Here is a 20852-nt window from a genome sequence, read left to right as displayed (position 1 = left end):
CCGCGAGCGCCCGGGAGCTGGATGTGCTGTGGGTGCTGAGCCAGGATCAGCACGATCGTGGAAAGGTTGTTCAGGTCAGGGACGGGCTCCGGTACAGGGACTTTTGCAGGGCTTTATGCTCTGTAGTCACGGGATGCAGCTTTCCCCCGCTTATACTCCCCTGTATCCTCCTCCACTTGTTGCTCCCGTGGCCAGGACAGGGGATCAGGCAGCAGCAGGGTTGTGCGAGGACTCGCAGCCTTTCACACGCGTCCTGCCAGGCTGAGCTTGAGCCTACGGCGAGAAACGGCACAGACGCAGAGTTCCACCGCTGCTGCAGCTCTCCGGTGCCCGTAACGCGATGGTTTGCTATGTCCGTGGGTGCAGCTGCCTCTTTGTTTTAGCAAAGTCGCTCCGTGCTCAGAGCCGTGGCTTTCGGGGAGCCCGGAGCGTGCCGTGCCAGTCCTGGTTGCTGGGTCGCAGGATTCGCCGGGTGCCGATGCGAGCACCGGGCTGGGAACGTTACTGCAGCCTTTGCACAGGGGTGAGCACCTCGGTGAGGGTGCTCAGACACCCCCGGGGAGCCCGAGGATGCCTCCAGCCCGCCCAGGGATGCCTCGCGTGGGTAGAAGACGAGCTCAGTGCTGGCTTTTTGAACACGTGGGGCTCTTTCAAGCCAGCGCTGTTCCACAGCGGGGCCGGATAAGCCAAGTGGGAAACAGTCAGAGGTTTTCCACCCTACGTGGCTGCGTGGCAGGATGAGGTTCTCGCCGTAAAGATGTCTCTGTGCCGCTCTAGCCCCTCTGCTCGCAATAGCACTTCCACAACCGTGTCGCTGATGGGAATGGAGTTTTGTGTTCCTTGTGTTAGATCCTGTTTGTGAGCAGGAACCGCTGGATGAATTCGCCGCTCGGCCTCGTACTGGTGGTGGTGGGAGCTGGTGGGTGGAAGGGGATCCCTCAGCCAGCTGCAGGGCAACGCTGCTGGGCATCACTGGGGGGGATTTTAAGTGTCCCCTGCCAAAAGGCAGCCAGGCTCTTTTTTTTTTCATTGGTAATAACCGAGGAGCCCAACACTGCCTCCGCTATAGGTGCGATAAATAATTTTGCTCAGGCTAGTAAAGCCTTTGATTGAAGGATCTGACAGGCTCCTTTGTTCCTTCTGAATGTGGTTAATGGGGGTAACAAGTGAGAGACCATCACTGAGGATGATGAAGGTGATGTTTTGGGGTTCGACTGATGTTTCTATCACAGCTCAGGCCTTGTGCAAACCCAGGGAATTTGCAGCCTCCAAGTAACACGGGCTGTTCATGCAGGCTGGGGCTCAGGACAGATTGCTCTTCCCCTGCCTGCCTTCCCCTGCTCTCCATCATTCCCTGCCGTGGGCACTGTGGAAGCGCACTGATTAGCCGAGACCTCGAGCGTACCCGAAATGCATTAGAGTTAAATAATTCAGTTACGGAGTTAAGATGGGGATCTGGAAGAGAAGCAGGCATGAGAGATGCTTGGAACTGCAGGGAGAGGCAGCCCGCAGCCGCAGGGCGAAAGCACGGCCGGGCAGCAGGGAAGGGAACGCGAGGGACCGTCCTCGGCAGGCAGCGGGGGCACAACGTCGGATTGAGGGGGGGGATGGAGAAACGTGGTTTTGAGCAGGATTTTGAAGTAGCTGAGAAGCTGGCGGAGCTCCTTGGCAGGGAGGAGGGTGCTGGTGTTTGCTGCGAGCAAAGCCAGGCGTTGAAAAGGCAAAGTCTGATGGGGTGGGCTGAGTGCGTGGAGCCCTGCCCGCATCCCTGCCCGCATCCCTGCCCGCATCCCTGCCCGCATCCCTGCCCGCATCCCTGCCCGCATCCCTGCCCGCATCCCTGCCCGCTGGTGCTGCTACAGTGCGGGCAGGTGCCTTTGGCTTCAGGCTCGACTGCCCGGGGCAGCCGGCGAGCAGGACCACTGCAGAACAAATGACTTGTGATCGCTTTGCCTGGTGAGTTTGTGCACGGACGCTGCTGGGAAGTAGGGATTTTACCTGGTTTTGCAATAATTACTGTGAAAGCTGGCTGTAAACGCGGCTTTAGAGCTGTTCCTGTCACTCTGGGCGTTGCGCCTCTCAACCGCCGCACCCCAAATGTCTGGGGGTGCTGCGAGCCTGCCCTTGCCATTGGGATCTTCGCTCGGCAGGGTGAGGCCGATCTCCGGCAGCTCCCAGAGGCAGCAGTGAGGGCGGATGAGGGACCTTCCCTGACACTGCTCTCGGCTTAAAACTTTGCAGAAACTATTGGGAGGAGGGGAAAAGGCCACGGAGGGGAGATGCATTGCGCTTTTCTCGCCTCCCGCCACCAGCATCCCTGCTGCACCGGGGCAGCTGCTGGGGAAACCACAGGGGAAGAGCTGCAACCTCGGGAAGAGCACAGCATCCCACGGGATGGCCGGGCTGGATCCGGCTTTGCCCATAACCGCAGTCCCAGATGGTGCGTTGGCTGTGGGGGTGCAACGAGGACCCCAAAATCCCAGGGCCTGGCTGACGTGGATGACGATTGCAGGAGCTTGGATCGCTCATCCTGCCTCCAAAGTCTCCCTCTGCCTTCCTCCGCTCTGCAGCTGACCCTGCGACAGCTCCCGGGATGGCTGCAAGGCTTGTCCTTAATGCACAGTGAACTTGTGCCCCGTCCCCTGCGTGCAGCCCCTCCGGAGGAGGGGGACACGACTCGGGGTCCCCGCCGGGCTCCGCATCCCTGGCCCGACGCCTGCCTCCATCGCAGGCACGCAGGGTTGAGGCCGTGCTGTTTTCTTTGCGTCAGAATTAACTTCGAACCTGATGGAAAACCTTAATTTGCACTTCAAAGTGCTTTGCAGCAATCTGCCAGCGTGAGCAAAGCCGGAGCTGGCACTCGGGATTTTTTCCCGGGCCCTGTTTGCGGCAGAGCCTGGCCCCACGGCTCCTGCCTGCCCCTGCCTGCCCCTGCCTGCCCCCCTTTAATTCCCCCAGGGTCACCGGTGCTCTCCTGCCTTTCAGCCCAGCCCTGCGACCCCCCCCCCCAAGAGCTGTTTTTCTTCTCCAGGCCACGCACCAAAGGCAACACGCCGATTCCCCGGCAGAAATTCAGATGGAAACGGTCACGCTTTACTCGCCGAAGCCTCGGAGCAGCCCCGGTGCCCGCTTGCCGTCGGCTTCCCAAAACCTCCTTGGGCCTCACGTCGTGTTTTCGGCTCCACAACCCCCAGCGCAGCACCCGGCTCCTGCTCCAGCCGTGGCAACCGCCCGGCATCCCGTGAGCGGTACCCACCGATGCCAACCCAGGCTGGGCGAGGGTCCGGCTGTGGCGACGCTCCGCACGCTGAATCACCGCCGCGCTCTCCCCGGCGCATCCCAGGCTCCATCCAAGTGATGATACAGCTGCGCTAAACATAGTGCTGGGAAGGAAAGGGGGGGGGGTGTCTAGGATGGGGGCCCCCATGGGAGCTCCCTTTGGGTCTTCAAAGGGGGGGGGACAAGGGGCTGGCTGAAGCCAAGCGCCGTCTTTTGCCTGGTTTTGCACCGACACCTTTTCCCCCCACCCGACACGAGCTCTCGCGTGATGGAGGCAGATGGCCGGGACGCAGGATCGCGCCGTGCCGATGTCTCCCAGCTCGCCTCTGCTGCCGGTGCCTGGGCAGGAGCGAAGACCCCCCCCCACCTTCCTTACCCCCCCCACCACCTTGGTCACCATCCCTGGGGCTCCGCTTCCCCCCTGGATCCTCCGGCGGGGTGGGATGAGGCCTTGGCAGGGACGCTCGCGCCGTGGGTCTGTCCGTCCAGGTCTTGGGGTCTGTGGGTGCCAGGCTGGCAGCGATCCCCCCCACCCTGGTGTGTGGGGGGGGTGGGGGTCGCAGGGGTCTGTGCCCCCGGAGCACAGAACTCACCAGTGGAGCCCCCGGCAGCAGCGACGCCGGCGAAAGGAGAGCAGCTATTAATAACCCTGCGCAGCAAAGGGAAAAAAAAAAAAATGTAATTCCATAATGGAAGCAGCTCGGAGAGAACAATTCGGGGAATAAAATGTTCTTGGGGGGGGGGGGGGGGGAAGCGAGCCCAGCCCCCACGGCTTATGGCTGCAGCTCAGCTCTGCCATCCCCCCCGGGGGCGATGCCCGGGATGGGAGAAGCCCCCCGGGGTCAGCCCCGTTGGGGGGGGGGGGGGTCCGGTCCCGTTTGCCCCCCCCCCCCGGGGTAAGGCGGGGAGGAGGGGGGGGGGGTTCCAGGGTGGGGGGGCTACAGGGGGCCGGGGGTCCAAGCGTGTGTCCGTGTGTCCCCCCCCGGGACCCGCCGTGCCCCGGTTTGGGGGGGGGGGGGGGGCAAGCCCCGGGGGCGGCACCGGCGCGTGGCGGGGGGAGGGGCTGGCGGCCGCCCGGTGCCCACGTGGTTTCGCGGTGTCTCCGGAGCGGAAGAAACGGCGGACGGGGCTGCGGCGGGGGGGGGACGGCACCGGCACCGGGAAGGAGCCGCATCCCGGCGGGCACCGCCGCATCGCATCGCCGGTGAGTGCGGGGCCTGGGCCGGTGAAGAAGAGGAGGAGGAGGAGGAGGAAGGTGGGGGGGGGGTGTGTGGAACCGGGCCGCCCCCGCCCTACCCGGGCCTGCCTCCTCCCGCCCCATCGCCTCCCGTTTCTCTCCCCCCCCGCCGCCACCCGCGGCTCCATCCCCGGTTCCGCCCCGGACCCCTCCTTGCTCCTCCGACCCCCCCCCCCGGGGTGTTGCGGCACCGGGCCGGGCCGGGGACGCTCGGGGTGGGTTTACCGGAGACACCGGGGCTGCAGCAGGCCGGGCTCACCCCCCCCAATCCCTCCCAAACCGGTACCCGCGACCCCCCACCCCCCCCCACCCCGGGCTCACCCACCTTCCCCCAGCCCCGGGGTCGGGGGGGCACGATCGCTCCCGACCCCCTTTGCACCCCGACCACGGCATCGTGCTCCCTGCTCCCCCCCCAGCAGCAAGGAAAGCACCCAGGGGGGTTATAGCAATGAGGAGGGGGCTTGTCCCAGTGGCAGACCCCCCCCCCAGGCTCTGGGGGAGGCTGCACTGGGCTGCACTGGAGCTCAGTCCTACTAAGTGCATCCTCCCAGATGCGCCCCCCCCCAAGTAGGGTTGTGTTGGGGGGCCAGGTAGCTGCACGGTGCCTCCCCCCCCCCCCAGAAAATGCCAACTGGGTGCTGGCATCCCGGTGGCATCCGCTGCCCGGTACGGCCCGTTCCCGTCTCCATCCTCGCTGCTGCGCCGGGGCGGTGAGCTGCCGCTTGCCGGCCGAGCCTTCCCGCAACGTCCCGGTGCCGGGGAGCTGCAGCCCCGTTTTTGTTCTTTTTTAAAGGCATTTGTAGGCCTCGAGGAGGGGCTGACCGCCGGGAACGTGGAGGGGAGCGTAGCCGGTACGGTGCCGTGAAGACCTCCGCCGTTGCCCCTGGAGCCTAATGATAGCGCCGCCATCTCCCGCTGACCCTCTTGTGGCTGATCTCCCGAGCGCCTGCCCACCGCGGCTCCCTGCCTGCGCTGCCGACGCCTGAGACACGCGTCCCTGCGCCGCAGCCCTGCCCAGCCCGCACCGACTCGCCCCGCGCCCGGGGCCCGCTGCAAGGCAGGTGTCACAATATGCGAAAGATGGGGAAACTGAGGCACGGTTTGGGGAGCGGCAGGGCAGGGTCAGGGGGACTCTGGGCCAGGCTGTGGGCGCAGAGCGGCTGCCAGGCCCTGCGTGTCAGGGAGGGAGAGGGTCCCATCCCTGCTCAGCACTGGGGGGTCCCCCTCCACCCTGCGTAGGACCCCCAGGCAGGGGGGCACCCACCAGCCCCATGACTCCTGGTGTCTTGCTTTGAGGGGGTCACCATCTTGGCTTAAGGGGGTGCCTCAGTTTCCCCAGGGACGATGATGATGATGATGGTGCTCTCCCTGCTCGAGCAGACGTGTGTCCCCTCTGTCGCTGCCCTGGGGGGGGACATTTAACGCCCTCACGGGAGGGGACAGAGGAGGGGTTGTGGTGCTGGGGGGGTTGCCTGTGTTCGGTGCTCCTGGTCCCAGCAGAGGCTGCAACAACCCACCGCTGCCAGACCCCGCCGCGCTGGGGCTGTGGGAGCAGCTGGGGGGGGGTCTGCGCCCCGGGGCAGAGCGGGACTGGGGGTGCCGGTGGGCCGGGCTGGCCCCAGGCTCCAGCAGCGGTTTCGGGGGGCCGGACTGTCCCCCTCCCGTCACCCTGCAGAAATCGCCTCCCGCTCCCGGCTTTGTGCTATGAATTATTTGTGCGGCGGCGGTTCCCGGGTGTCTGGCCCAGCCGACGAGGCCGCGTGCGGCCGGCGGCCACCCCGGTGCCCGTGGGGTCCCCGTCCGGGACGAGGGGACAGTGCCAAAGCACCGTGCGTGCGTGCCGGGGCTCAGCACCGCAGCCGCTGCCTCCTCACCGGTTTGAGACGTGTTTTCCCCACCGGGCCGGCTGTGCCAAATAGCCGGGGAGCCGTGGCAGAGCCACCGGTGGCAGCGGCTTTTGGGATCCTCGACCGCTCAAAATCCTCGTACCGGGGACAAATCCCGCAGCACCGGGCGGTGCGGCAGAGCGGGTTGGGCAGGATCAGGCCGGGTTGGGGACCGTGCCGTGAGAGGCAGGTGGCTCCCCGGGGGGTGAGCGGCAGCACCGGTATATAGGGCACGGCGCGGGCTGCGTGCCGCCGCGGAGGCGTGGGAGGGTGGGAAGCAGCTCGCGTGCGGGGTGGGAGGCAGCGGCACCGGCCGCTATTTCTGGCGCTCGCTCCCCGGGGGGGACACGGGGAAAGTCACCGCGTCCCCCCGGGGATGCTCTACCAGGGATGCTCTCGGCCATCCTGGCTGCCGGCCTTATCCCGAGCGGTGACGACTATGGTTGCGGGGGGCTGCCGGGACCCCTGTTTCCCCCCACCTTTACCCGGTGGGGGCAGAGGCAATTGCCTGGCCGGTGTCCCCCCACCACCCCGGGGGACGCTGCGGGGTTGGAGCTGCTGCCGGTGGCGGCTCCCGGGATTGTCCTTCCTCCGTCACCCTTTGCCGTTGGGACGTGCCAAGGTCCTGCAGACCCCGCTCTGTCCCCAGGACTTGGCCGGGCTCGGGGGGGGGCTAATCCACAGCTCCCCCTGCCCCAGGCCGGATCCTGCACCCAACGTCCCCGCAGCCCAACCTGCTCCGGGGGCTTCGGGGTGTCCCTGGCCGGGTTCATCCCTGCCACGGGGTCACCGGTGGCTGTCTGTCTGTCTGTCCCCCGTCTCCATCGCAGGCAGGACATGGACTCCATGTTCGAGGACGACATCAGTATCCTGACGCAGGAGGCGCTGGGGCCGGACGAGGACTGGCTCGACAGCCCCAACACCGACCTCTCGGGCGAGATGTGCTCGGCCTCCCACTTTGCCCTCATCACCGCCTACGACGACATCAAGAACCGGCTGACGGGCTTGGAGAGGGAGAACTCCACGCTCAAGCGCCGGCTCAAGATGTATGAGGTCAAGGTGAGGAGCTTAGGGGGGACCGGGATTTTTGGGGAGGGGGGGGGTGTCACTGGGCCGGGGGTCCCCGCTGACGCCTCTGCCCCGCGGCCGCAGTACCCGCTGATCGGCGAGTTCGGGGAAGAGCACATCTTCTCCCTCTACGAGGCCAAGGAGACGTCGCTGCTCAAGAGCGAGAAGGCGTCGCTGCAGCAGCAGCTCAACCAGTTCCAGCACGAGGTGAGCGGGGCCGGTGGGGCCGGGGGACGCGGGGGGTCCCCGAGCCGCCCACCCACCCCTGCCTGCCTCCCCGGCAGCTGCAGAAAAGCAAAGAGCGGGAAGAGCAGCTGGAGGAGATGATCCAGGCCTACGAGAAGCTGTGCGTGGAGAAAGCTGACCTGGAGACCGAGCTGGGCGAGATGGTGGGTGCCAGCGGGGACCGGTGCCTGGGGACGTCGGGGACCCCTTCCCCGCTCTGGGACAGCAGCCCAGCAGATTGTTTCTCCATCCCGTGGGGCTGAAGACCTGGTGGGGATGCAGGGCTGGGGGGGCCACGGCTGCTTCCCCCCCCTGTTACGATCACGTCAGGGGTTGTAGCGATGCATGTGGCTCGGCTTTATCCCTGTCTCTTCCCGCTCCCACCATGCCAAGGGATGCTCCCAGCTCCGGCGCAGCGCGTGTCTCTGTCCTGGCGCCGCGTTCCCGGCATTGACGGGGCATCCCCGGCTTCCCTTACCCCGTCTGGCACGATGCTGGGGTGCCCCCCGCCACCGTGCCACCCTCTTCTGGGCTGGCCACGTGCTGGGGACAGATCCCATCCCCCTGCCACGACGGCTACCGGCGACGTGGGGACCCCAAGTGCCGGGTCTGCCTGTCAGGGGCTGGGGGGGTGCAGGATGAACCCCACGGAGGGGCTGCGGGGCTCAGCCCTCTTCCCCCCGGCAGCGGGCGCTGGTGGAGACGCACCTGAGCCGCATCCGGAGCCTGGAGCAGCAGCTACGGCAGCGCGACGCCGGCACCTTCCCCGGGCTGGGTGCTCCGTTGCCGGGCCAGGACGTGCCTTTCCTCGCCCTGCACCCCAACCCTGGCTTGACCCACGGTGAGCTGCCCCCCTTCCCTACCCCGTGGCACCCCCAACTCCGGCGGGGTAGCCCGGGCACCGTGCCGGGGGCTGAGCCGTGCTTTGCCCGCAGTGCTGGAACGTGCCGGGGGCTGGCAGAGCCGGGGGCTGGAGGCGACGGGGCGGCTGGAGGCCGAATTGGAGGCGGCACGGCAGGAGACCCAGCGCGCCCAGCACCGCGAGGAGCATCTCAAGGCCGAGTGCGAGCGGCTGCAGGCGGAGCTGAAGCACCTGCAGGACACCCGGGAGCAGGTACGGGGCAGGATCCGGCCGTGCGGGACCCCCCCCCCCCCCTTCCCGCATCGCCGGTGGGTGAGGGTCTGGGTGCTGACGGGATGTCTGCTCTCCCCAGGACCAGTCGGAGCGGGATATGGCCTGGGTGAAGAAGGTGGGAGACGACCAGTAAGTGCCGGGGTGGGCTGGGGCGAGGGCTGGGTTGCAGTGTGGGGGGGTCCCCACCCTGGCAGGGAGGGATGGGGGCACGCGGGACTCTCTGCGGGGGCTTCACGTCCAGGGTGTCCTCGGGGGACGGAATGTCCCTTTGGGCAGGGTCCTTGGGGGGTTTCCCCCCTATTGAAGTGCTGCAGGCAGGTGGGATCCTGCACCCCAAAAGCACCCACTGCACCCCCAGGACTTTGAACTGGGTTCCAAACACAGGGTGGCCACAAGTCCGGTGTCCGGCACCGTACAGACTGCGCGGTGCCGGCTCGGTGAGTGTGCCGCCGCCTCCAGAGGGCACTGACGGCTTATGGCTGCCGCTCAGCACCCGGCAATCACCGTACAGCACCCAGCCACGCCACGCAGCCGTGCCAGGCTGTGGGACACCGGACTGCGGCACGTCCGGGCTGCTCAGAACCGCTGGCTGCCCCTCGTCCGACTCTGCCAGAGTATTCCTCTTTTTGTAATGGTGTAACTGGGCGCGGAGCCGCCGCGGTGCCGGTGCTGGCAGACCCTCCTCCGGCCCTCGCGCCTCTTCCCGGTCTCCCCCTCGCTACGGCCGTGAGCTCCGGGGGCTCCATCAGGGAACCCCCGGGCACCGCTTGGTGCTGGGACGGTGACTGAGCACCTCGGATTTGGGGGTTTGGGATGAGACACCCCCAAATCTGGAGAGGGTTGATAGGAACTGGGGGAGACGCTGTGGCTGTGCCAGGGCAGGACCCCTTAACCCTCCCCAGGGCGACCCTGGCATCGAGGTGGGCAAAGCAGCTCCGGGCTGGTGCTGAGACTTTTTCCCTAAAAGCAGCCGCCCGTAACCTGTTTAATTAGGCAACGGCCTCGTTACCCCGCTATCCTCGCCCGTTCAGCCTCACGCATGCGGGGCTGCCGGGATGTGGCAGCGGGACTTCACACCCGTGTCCCCCCCCTTGTGTGTGTGACCCCCCCCCCCAATACTGTGATGCCAGGCAGGACACGCCGGGCTGGCATCGCGGCTCCTCCGGGCACGTCGGGCTGTGCCGGGCGGTGATGTGCCGGGGCCGGCAGCCCGTGCCAAGCTGTGGACAGATAAAAGGTGACGCGTGGGGACTGGCCCAGTATGGGGCTGGGAAGGTGCCGGGGTGTTGGCGGGGTAGGGGGGGGTTCCCCCCTCCTTTTTCCTGAGGTGTTGGATGTTTTTGCCGCTTCTTGTCTCCGCGGCGTAAATCAGTGCGTGGGGCTCAGGGGGGGCCGGCCGCATCCATGCTGGCATCCCTGGGGGCTGCGACTGGGTGGCTGCTGCCCCGTCTCTGCCACGCATCCCGGGGGGGTCCCTCGATAACCCTCCCCACGCTTTCCCCCCGCTAATTCACTTTATTCTTCACAAAGCTCAGCCCCACCGTGGCCGGGTTCCCCTTCTCCCTGTCCCCCTGCCCGCAATATCCAGCCCCCACCAGAAAATAAAACTCCAAATATATGTATTAACATCTCCCTAAGCCACCTTGTTTTTAAGCCTGACTTCCCCAAGTCAAGGTGGGGAAACTGAGGCACGCCTGGCTCCTCACCCCTCACCCCCAGACTTGGGGGCATCTTACCCCCCTTCCCAGGCACAGTCTTTCCCTCCCCGGTCTTTTCTTGTAAATACTGCTCTTTTTTTGTAACCTGCTCCTCTCCACCATTTTTTTGGTGTGAAAGGTGCCTTATCGGCGCTTTCCATCTCCGGGTGACTTTTCTGGCTGGCTTTTGCCAAATTAGTCAGCGTGCCGCTGTGGCATGAGCGAGGCAGGGGTCCCTCCAGCCCCTTCTTTTTCTTTTTTTTTATTTTGTTTCTTTTCTTGGTTTTATCCTTTTGTCTTTTTTTTTTTGGTCATTTCTGAGGTCAAGGCCATTCCTACTTGCGCTTCCTCGGGAAGGGGCCGGGGAAAAGCTGGGAGCCAAATCATGGCAAAAGCCCTTGGAGGGGGGAGCAGGGTGGGGGGTGCTGGGGGATGGAGGGTGCTGGAAAGCTGCAGGGCTGGGGGCAGCTTTGCAGGATCCGTCCCCAGGATACCCCCACCGACCCGCAGGGGTGACGCAGTGCCAAAAGCCGGGGGTGCTGGGTGCAGGTGGGTCGGAGCACTCCCCCCCCTCGCCCCCGCCAGCCCCGTGCCCTCTCGCTGCCCTGCCGCTGACACCGTTTTGGTGGGATTTTGTGGGTTTTAACAAATCTTGCACCCATGGGTGCCCGTGCCGGAGCTGCCGCCGTGCTCGCCGCCTCCTTTGCCAACGATGCCGCGCTGGGACGTCCCCGTCCCTTCCTTCCCCCCCCACCGGCTCCCCTGATCCTGTGGCAAAAGGGGGGGCTCAGCGGCTGCTGGGGTTGTACCCGGCCCCCCACCCCAGCCCACGGTCCCCCCCCAGCCCGGCGGTGATGGCAGCTACGCCTGCGGTTCCTGCTTTTATTTCGGTTTTTCGCCGGCCTCTTGTTTACCAGGTGTGACTTGCTCGAGGTCACCCCTTCCTCCTCACCACCCCCCCTTCTCCGTCGTCCCCCCCACCCAGGGAGGGGGGTCTGCACCCCGGCCAGCACCCACACACCGTGGATTAACTTTTGGCACCGAGGGTGGGTGTCAAGCCCCGGTCCCGGTGGTACGAAAATGCCATCGTGTGCGTGTCCCCCCCCCCGGGTTTCTGGGGACCACGGGGTGCCGGGGAGGGGGGGGGGGCAGCCCTGCGAGGGATGTGATGTGGTTGGCATATCTCGGGGGGGGGTGATGGGTATCATTTAGTGTGCTGTTGCCCCGCCACCAGCTGGGACTGGTGCCCCCCTCTGGGTGCTTTTGGGGGGGGGTCACTGCACCCCAGCACCCCCCCCATGTGTCCCCAGCCCCTCACTTTGGTGGTCCTGGCTGGGGGTCTCAGCTGTGCTTGGCAGCCCGCTGTCCCCCCCCCCCCCGTCCCCAGCCACAGCATCTCTGGCCGGGGACGAAGAAGGGATGCGAAGTCTCTCGTCCTGCCAGGACCACGGGGGACCCACGCGGTCCCGCAGGATCCGGCCGCTCCCGCCGGAGCAGCGATGCTCTGCGGTGCTGGGGGCAGCCGGGCAGGCGTGGGCGGTTGGGTTTTCGGCGGCTGTTTTGTTCTCACGGCTTATCTGCTGTTGCGTATCGAAACCCCACAGTTTGGCCTGAAAAAGAGCTTTTTTTTGGGGGCGGAGTGGGGGGCACCAAGACCCCCCCACCACCACCACCACCTCTCCCTCTCCCCAGCACCAAACCTCCCCAAAAGCCTCTCAGACTGCAGGAGGGACGCGTGGGGCAGGTCCCTGCCCTCCCTCCTCTGCAGGCAGGGGTCCTGGCAGGGTGCCCTGGGTGGGGGCCAGGGGGGGCTGCTCGTCCCCCCCCACCCCACCCCAGCACCTCTCACTCCTCCGCCCCGGTGCTGCGGTTTTGGCGCTTCCTCCCTGCGCCTCAGCGTGACTTTGGGGGGGGGGGGGGGGCTGCGGTGACCCCCCCACGGGAGTGGCTGAAATTCAGCCGTGGGGCTGGGGGGGCTGGGACCCCCACACACTTTGGGGAGAGGCCGCAGACTCTGCACCAGCGTCCCGGGCTCAGAGCTGGGTGCCCACGATGGGTCGCGGAGGGGAAACTGAGGCAGGAAAGGTAGGAGCCAGCAGGGCTGCAAGTGTGAGGGGGGGTCTCGGGGGCAGCCGTGTCCGGGGACGTCCCCAGGCGCTCGTGCCACTGTGGCAGGGCCATGGGGACTCTGGGGATGTGACATGGGGACCCAGCTGGGGAAACGTCTTTTTCTCTTTCTTTATCACTTTCTTTTCTTTTTCTCTCTACTTTTTCTTCTTTTTTCCTTCTTCTTTCTTTTTTTTCTTCTTCTTTCTTTTTTTTCTTCTTCTTTCTTTTTTTTCTTCTTCTTTCTTTTTTTCTTCTTCTTTCTTTTTTCTTCTTCTTTCTTTTTTTCTTCTTCTTTCTTTTTTTCTTCTTCTTTCTTTTTTCTTCTTCTTTCTTTTTTCTTCTTCTTTCTTTTTTCTTCTTCTTTCTTTTTTCTTCTTCTTTCTTTTTTCCTTCTTTCTTTCTTCCTTCTTTCTTTTTTCCTTCTTCTTTTTTCCTCCTTCTTTTTTCCTCCTTCTTTTTTCCTCCTTCTTTTTTCCTCCTTCTTTTTTCCTCCTTCTTTTTTCCTTCTTTCTTTTTTCCTTCTTTCTTTTTCCTCCTTCTTTCTTTTTTCCTCCCTCTTTCTTTTTTCCTTCTTCCTCCTTTTTTCCTTCTTCCTTCCTTTTGTCTTCCTCCTTTTTCCCTTCTTTCTCTCCTTCCTTCTTTCTCTCCTTCCTTCTTTCTCTCCTTCCTTCTTTCTTTTCTTTTTCTCCCCCCCCCGATGAGATGAGAGGAGGGCGGGCAGGGGCAGACCTGTCGGCTGCTGTTACGAGCGGCATCTCCCGGGTCCCCGGGGTGTCACAACGGCTCAGCTGAACTCCACGCGCGGCGCGGGAGGACGCGCTGAGCCCCCAGCCCCGCGGGGCCCTTGGGAGACGGCTTCTCCCTTCGCATCACCTCAGAGAATATGGGTTTGAAAAGTGACACCGAAGTTGGGGAAGAATTGATGACTTTGTCAGGGCCTCCAAGAGCTGGGGGGGGAGTGTGGCACCCACCTCCCTCCCGCTCCCGACTGCTCCCGCTGCACGGGGTGCCCGCAGGTACGATGCCAGGCGGTGCGTGGCCACAACTTTTCCCTTTTGAGTTAAAAACCTGAATTTGGGTTAGATTTGGGTGCGTCCCACAGCAACGCATGGCAGGGGGGGCCCCCCTCCCGGCCGGGGGACCGGGAATGTTTCGCCCTCGGTGACGCTTCGTCCCTGCCGCAGGGTGAACCTGGCGCTGGCCTACACGGAGCTGACGGAGGAGCTGTGCCGCCTGAGGAACCTCAGCTCCCTGCAGAGCCAGATCCTCCGCGCCGTGCTGCAGGAGAAGAGCCTCAACGGTGGTAAGGAAGGGGGCCGGGGCTGAAACCCATGGCTGGATGGGGCTGGGATGCAAAAAATGGGGAGACCACGCTGGCTGCCCTCATCCTCCGGCTGGTGCTGAGCTCCTGCGTGTGTCCGTCCCGGGGACCATCCGTCCCGGGGACCATCCGTCCCGGAGAGCATCCATCCCGGAGAGCATCCATCCTGGAGAGCATCCATCCCGGGGAGCATCCATCCCGGGGAGCATCCATCCCGGGGAGCATCCATCCCAGGGAGCATCCCTCCCCAGGAGCATCCCTCCCCAGGGTTCCCCACGGCCGCATCCCCGCATCCATCTGGGATGCACATGGGTGATAAGGGATATTTCCCGTGCCGCCGAGCTGACGGGGGGGTATTTTCTGTGCTCCCCCTCCATCCCGTTTTGCTTTGCAGGCCAACGCCACTCCCCACTCTCCCAGTGCCATTCCCCAGCCCAGCAGCGTCGCTCGCCCGCCCCGCAGTGCCCCTCGCCCGCTCCGCCGGGGCGTTCGCCAGCACCCCAGTGCCAGTCGCCAGCGCTTCAACGGCGTTCGCCGGGACCCCCCAGCCAGTCGCCGGCCCAGCAGCGTCGCTCGCCAGCCCCCGGCCCCTGCCAGTCCCCTGCCCAGCAGCGCCGGTCCCCGGTCCCCCCCTCCAGCCAGTCGCCCGCCCAGCAACGCCGGTCCCCAGCCCCGCCGCCTTGCCCGTCCCCGGCCTCGGCATCACCGCACCGGCTGCCCGGCGAGAGGATGGAGCTGGGTTACGCCAAACCCTCCAGCCGCCACATCAAAGCCGGCTTCCAGGGTCGTCGCAGCTACTCGGAGGTGAGCAACGTGGCCCTGTACCAGCAGAGCCGCTCGCTCTGGCTCCAGCCCGAAGCCTCGACGCTTCCCAAGCACCGGCCCTACGGCGAGGTGTACCTGGGGGGCACGGGGTCCCCGCTGAGCGCCCGCGAGCCCTTCGAGGAGCACGTGCGCTTCGAGAAGCAGTCGTCGGATGAAGAGGAATGGGCCTTGCCCAGTCCCCCCAGCCCCGAAGCGGGGGCTATCCGCTGCGCCTCCTTCTGCGCCGGCTTCCCCGACGCCGACGCCGTGCACCGGACGGCCGCTGCCTACGCCCGGGCAGAGCACGCTCAGTCCTGGCCCTCGATCAACGTAAGCGGGACCCCGCCGGGGATGCGTTGCGGTGGGTTGGGAGGGGGGGTGGAAGAAGGAAGGGAACCCCACCACCACCACCACCACCGTGCAGGCAGGGCGTGCCTCAGTTTCCCCATTTCTGACCGGCTGCGCGGCATCCGAGCTTGCACCCGGTGGTGGGAGGGTAGCGGGGAGGAATGGGGGGGGTCCGCGGCCCCCAGGAGAAGGCGGTGGTGGGCTCGACACCGCCTTGTGCCCCCCGCAGCTGCTGCTGGAGACGGTGGACTCGGAGGTGCGGAGCTGCCCGCTGTGCCAGCTGGCTTTCCCCATCGGCTACCCGGACGATGCGCTGGTGAAGCACATCGACTCGCACCTGGAGAACAGCAAGATCTGAGCCTTCCCCCGCCTCCCCGATCTTTGGATGCTGCATGAAAACACACCAGGAGCGACACGGCTCCCGAAATACCTCCAAGTCTTCAGTAGCTACAGAAAGACTGAGCACCCCACCCCCCCGCAACCCACCCCGGAGCCCCCCCGGCCCCCCAAAAGTGGGTTACTCTGCTCCCGCCTCACCGCGTCCCTGCATCCGCGCCGGGTTCGGATGCTCGAATGGGGGCACCGGGATAACGCCGTCCCGGGTGGCGGCTGGAGGGGACCCGTCTGCGCCCTTGGGTGTCATCTGCACCCTCGGGTGTCGCTGCTTGATCTCAGGGAGGATTCGAGGGGCCGGGTCCTGGATCTGGCCCCCAGGAAGCAGGTGAAGGGAAGGGGCTGCCCCTTCCCCGGCTCCTTGGGTCAGAGTTGGGTTTGGGGGGGTTGGAGGGGGGGCCAGCTGCTTATTCTCGGTCCCCTTCACCTCATCCCACCGGTTCAAGCATCTTTCCACTCTTTTATGTTAAAAGCACCCCCCCCCCCAATATCTACCCCCCCCTCCCCACAAAGATGCTGCTGAGAAACGAACCCCGAGGTGCAGCACGGACCCCCCCCCACCATTGCACTGAGCTCCACAACCCGGGGGCTCTCCCCAACCCTGGCCCCCCCGGCCTAGGGACAGCGCAGCCCCCCAGCAGCCCCCCACCACTGGGTCCCCCCCCTGCTTTAGCCCGGGGCTGCAGGTGGCTGCTCACCCCAAGCCCCCCCAACCCATCACCCCCATCCCCCTCACGTTCAATCTACCTCAAAGCTGCTGGCAGAGGGGGGGTCCACAGCACCGTTCCCCTCCCCGCCGAGCCACTCCGCGCTGCATGTCCCCCCCCGTGCCACGGCGCAAACCCCCCGCCACCCACCCCCAAAGGCTCGGCTGGGTGCAGCCCCCCCCCCCTCTCCCCACTGCACCGGGACCTCTGGGTGGAGGGACCCGCGCTCTCTGCAACGCCACCGACTCCAATAAAATCCTTCCAGTGCCCGAAACACTAAGGGGAGGGTGGGGGGCGAAGCTGTTTCTTCTTTTTGGGTGCCGGTGGAGCGAGGGGGGGCCCAGGCTGTGGGTGTCCCCCAGGGCTGGGGGACAAACCTGGCGTTGGTGAATCCAGCCCTGGCAAAGCCGACTCGTGTCGCCAGGGCTCAGCGGGGCAGCGGTGGGGGTGACGGGGTTCGGGGTGCCCGTTGTGGGTAACCTGGACCCGTGACCCCGTTCCCGGCATGGTGACAAGTTTCGGGTTTACTGGCCTGGCAGGCGACAAAGAAATGGGACAATCAAAAGCAAAACAAAAACCAGCGCCAGCCCCGGGGGTGACGGCAGAGGCACGGCCAAACCTCGGCCCCACGGTGCCAACACCGGCGTGCGGCCGAATCGGTGTCTTTGGGGGTCCCCTTGCAGCTGGGGACGTCCCCCCATGGGCTTGTCCCAGGTCTGGGGTCGCTGTGGGGTGGGCATGGGGGAGATTGTGGTTGTGATGGTGCCAGCACGGGTGCTGGGCTCAGCTTATCCTCGGTGCTCGTGGCACGATGGCACGGTCCCGAGCCACTCACCCCGGTGACGCTGAACGTCCCCGGGGTGACACGTGGGGGATAAAGTGGACAATGGGGACCCCCAGCCCCACGGGGGACCCCAGCATGAGGAGCAGCCCTGCCCTTCCCCAATATTTGGGTGAGGGGAGCAGAGGGGCGACGCCAAACCCCGGGAGGAGCCGATGGGCGAGCAACACGCCGGGGGGGGGGGGGAGAGCATGTGGCCCCGAAAAGGCGTCGGGGCTGGGACCGCAGAGGAAGCAAACAGCCCGCGAGATGCCGGGTAAGCAAAACGCCGAGCGGGGCGGAGGGAGCGCAAAAGGAAGGGGTGCCCTTGGGCACGACGCCGGGGTGATGGTCGAGGAGCATCCCTGGCAGCAGGCGGGGGGGCTGCCGGACTTCACGCCTTCCGTCGCCTTCTCGTGATCGGCCTCGTTAAGGGCTGCTGCTTCTCCCTCCTAAGGGTGCCAGCGAACTGGCCGAGGTGGGGGACACCCCGCAGGGCTCGGGGTCTGGGGGTGGGTGATGGCCGGGGTGAGGGTGGGAGTGGGCTCCTCCTGGTTATCCTGCGGGGAAGGGGCTGCCCTGTGCACGGGGAAGCCCCGGCCCTCCCACCATGGGTACCGCTGCTCCAGCAGCCCTGCTGAAACCCGCTCCTTCATGTTATTGTAGGGCCTACAGCCTCCCTGCCTGCGGGCCGAGGGTCAGGGACAGCCCCACGGCTGATTTTGCACCCTGTGGGGATGCGGGTGCGTGACTTCGGTGCTGACACACCCTTAAACTCAGCTGCTCGTGGGAAATCCCAGCCTTTGCCTACCCTGGCTGCGGCAGGGAGCATCCGTGTGATGAGTTGTGACCGTTCTCTGGCCTCTCTACCTGGGGGAGGCTGCAGGGGGTGGAGGGGGCTCCATCCCAGCTCCCCGAGCGCAGCCCCGAGCGGGGTGAGGAGCCGGTTCCCATCCGCTACGGCACAGCAGGCTGCAGGGTGATGGTGTGAAGGAGATAGGCTCCGCGCCGCCGGTGAGGCAACGGCACAGCGGGCGTTATCACAAGCTGATCTCTGCATCTAGCAGGGGAGGGGGAGGAAGAACAGCCCCTGCCCAGGGCTGAGCCGGATCTGGTCCCCCCCCGGCTGGGCACCCAACAGCCCCAGGGTGCCAGGCAGTGACTGAGGGAGGGGGCTGAGCTGGTGGGGGGGCACGCAGTGATCCCGCCGTGGGGATGTGATGCTGCGGGGAAGGGTCCCCAAAAGAGCAAATTGGGAGGGGTTGTACCCACCCAGGGACGAGGCCTGATCTGCGCTCTAGGCGGCATCGAGGGCAGCCGCGCTCTTTCTCCGCCCGTCCACCAGTTTGGACTGGAAATGCGCTGGGATTGGGGCAGAGGAGGAGGCCCGGCAGCGGGCAAGGGGTGCCCGGTCCCCACCTTCTCTTGCCACCCACTCTCCCCCCCAGCTCCTCTCTCTTTTTTTGAAATCACGTGATAAATGTCAAACGGCGGGTGCCGTTACTCATCCCGCTGCCAACTCAGCACCGCTTTCCTCCGGGGGCGGCTGCCGCTGAGTCAGGAGGCCGCTGGGCTCCCTCTGGGGGCATGGGGACCCCCGGCCCCCCCCAAAATCACCGACCCCTCTCTAGCTCCTGGGCCATGCAGAAGGAGCCAAGCAGCTCTGGGATGTGTGCCACCCGGGGCAGTCGCGTCCCCATCCCGCGTGCATGATGCTCGCCTGAGTTTGGGGGTCCCGGCATCCCAGATTTGGGGTGTTCGCCTCCAAAACGGCTGCCTGGGGGCTGCCCCATTCCTGCCACCCTTGGGATGGTGCTGGGGGAGACGAAGGGCTGGCGGTAGCCCCGGAATGCCGGTGTTCACGGGGAGCACGAGGCTCGGTGCCCGGCGGCTGTGCCGTGCCTGCGATCGCTGGGCTAAGCAGCTTTGCCGCATCCCATGAGCAGGATGCGGGCAAACCCCCCCCCCCCCCCTTGCACCCTCACCTTCACCCGTGGGGACCACCCCACCTCGGCCCTGCTCTGCGTGGGGAAACCCTGAGACATCCCCACTGCAAAGAGGGACCGGTCCCCACCGATGCCTCCCACACCCCCCGGGAGCACCGTGCCTCAGTTTCCCTCACCCACCCTGCTGCGGCTCCGCCGCCCGGTGTGCAGGGCGAGCGAGGCTGCCCGGGGGGGTGGTGGTGGGGGGGGTGTATGTGTGTGTGCGGCCCCGTTTCCTCCAACACACCCCCCCCACCACCACCTCCATGGGTGCTGCCGCCTCCTCGGCACCTTCGCAGGAGGGAGCTGCAAACCGCAGCGCTGCGTTGTGGTTTTGGTCTCGCCCTCACCCCCCCCCCCCGGGGGCAGCAGGGCTTTCGCCTGGGGCGCCCGCCCTGGGCTGAACTGGGTGCTCCCAGAGACCGGTGCACCTTGGGGTGCCTGACCACCTTGCAGGGTTCAGGGTGCCACCATACCACCCATGCACGGCACCCCTTCTTGGCTGCAGTCCCGGTCCCCAAAAATCACCCCGGAGTGCCTCTGCAGCTGCCCTGCCCCAAGGGTGCTGGGGTGGGGGGGGGTGGCCCAATGTGGCCCCCACTGTCCCCACGGCTCGGGGCAGGGGACCGGGTGGCCGGGAGCATCCTCCTGCTGCCGTGGGCATCGCACCCCGCTCCCCACGGCAGCGGCTTGGGACTGGGATGGGGCAGTGGTCGCGCCGTGGGGGGACCGGTGTGGGGGTCCCGCTGACAGCCGAGGGTGGGAGGACCCACGTCGGGGCACGGGGGCTCTCGGTGGGGGTCAGGGGTCTGGCTGGACCCACCGGGGCCTGGCTGTGCCAGCTACGGTGACAAGGGACGAGCCGGTCCCACCTCAGCCGTGAGCAGGGCTGGGTTGCGGGGGGCTTCCCGCGGTGGCAGGGGTTGGGGTCCATCACCTCCAGCCTGTCCCAAGGGCAGCGGGAACATCCCCAGGGGGAATTGTCTTCCGAAACATCAGGGATGTCACAGCATCTGCACAGGGCATCGTCCCCCAGAGCCACCCACATGTGGGCAGCCCCCTCCCCACCCCGGGGGCCGTGTCCCCTCCACCCGTGGTGGGACACACCGCAGCACGCGTGGCTCCGTCCCCACGTCCCCCAGTGTCCCCGTCCCCTGCGCCGGCCTGGCCTCGCAGCGGGTCACACCGCGCCGTTTCCTATGTGGCAACTTTCTTTTTTTTTTTTTTTTTTTTTTTTCCCAGCAAAAAACCCCTCTTATTTTGGGCTGGTTGAAAGGTTTCTTTTTCCAGCAGGCTTTCAGGTTTTTTTTTCTTTTCTCAGCCTTTCTATCGTGTAGGGGAAAAATGAAACAATTCTCGCTGCTCGGGTCCCGCTTTCTCCTGCAGCTGGGTCCTGCGCCACAGAGGGGGGGCAGGGAACGGGGACCAGGGATGCTCCTGCCCCATTGCCGGGTGTTTGGGGCCAGCTCCAAGCAGGGAGGACAGTATCCTGGTGTCCCTGGTTGTATGTGCTGTGAAGGGGATTCTCTGATGTCTAGTAAGTGTTGTGCTAACGTCTTGCCCTGGGTGTTTCTTGCTCCTTCTAACTTTGCCTGCCGAAGGGGTCCATACGCTCGTGGGGATCACCCGTATGCACAAGCTGACCCCCCCCCAAACCAGGCTGGAGGGACCCCCGTGGCTCCAGGAGGGCTCCAGGTCATTCCCCCCCCTCGGCAGCTCGGCCCTGGCTCCCCTCCATCGGGGTTTATAGGAAACGGCACTGCGAGGAAGCGCCCGGCACTCCTGCCCGGGTGAGCGTTTCTTTCCAGCCGTGGGCGCCGAAAGGCCCCTCTCTGCCA

At 65.6% G+C, this 20852-nt stretch overlaps 1 protein-coding gene across 1 annotated transcript; it reads left to right on the top strand.

The window, feature by feature from the left end:
- Nucleotides 1-4386: 4386 nt before the first annotated feature.
- On the top strand, nt 4387-15824 carry TBKBP1 (TBK1 binding protein 1). The gene is made up of 11 exons (XM_075036924.1): nt 4387-4483; nt 5310-5577; nt 7237-7461; nt 7555-7677; nt 7755-7859; nt 8383-8536; nt 8631-8809; nt 8910-8959; nt 13821-13939; nt 14352-15091; nt 15339-15824. The coding sequence occupies exons 3-11, from the start codon at nt 7240-7242 to the stop codon at nt 15465-15467; spliced, it is 1821 nt and encodes a 606-aa protein (XP_074893025.1). The 5' UTR covers nt 4387-4483; nt 5310-5577; nt 7237-7239; the 3' UTR covers nt 15468-15824.
- The last annotated feature ends 5028 nt before the right edge of the window (nt 15825-20852 follow it).

Source organism: Buteo buteo, chromosome 9 (genome assembly GCF_964188355.1).
Source record: "Buteo buteo chromosome 9, bButBut1.hap1.1, whole genome shotgun sequence".
In the NCBI taxonomy this organism is placed as follows: Eukaryota; Metazoa; Chordata; class Aves; order Accipitriformes; family Accipitridae; genus Buteo; species Buteo buteo.
Note: the sequence above shows the minus strand (reverse complement) of the source record. Positions and strands in the feature narration are given on the sequence as shown.

Coding starts and splice junctions, on each gene's coding strand:
- TBKBP1 (XM_075036924.1), top strand. CDS start 7,240: ATGGACTCCATGTTCGAGGACGACATCAGTATCCTGACGCAGGAGGCG. Junction 7,860..8,382: donor AGACCGAGCTGGGCGAGATG/GTGGGTGCCAGC, acceptor TCCCCCCGGCAG/CGGGCGCTGGTGGAGACGCA. Junction 8,960..13,820: donor AAGAAGGTGGGAGACGACCA/GTAAGTGCCGGG, acceptor TCCCTGCCGCAG/GGTGAACCTGGCGCTGGCCT.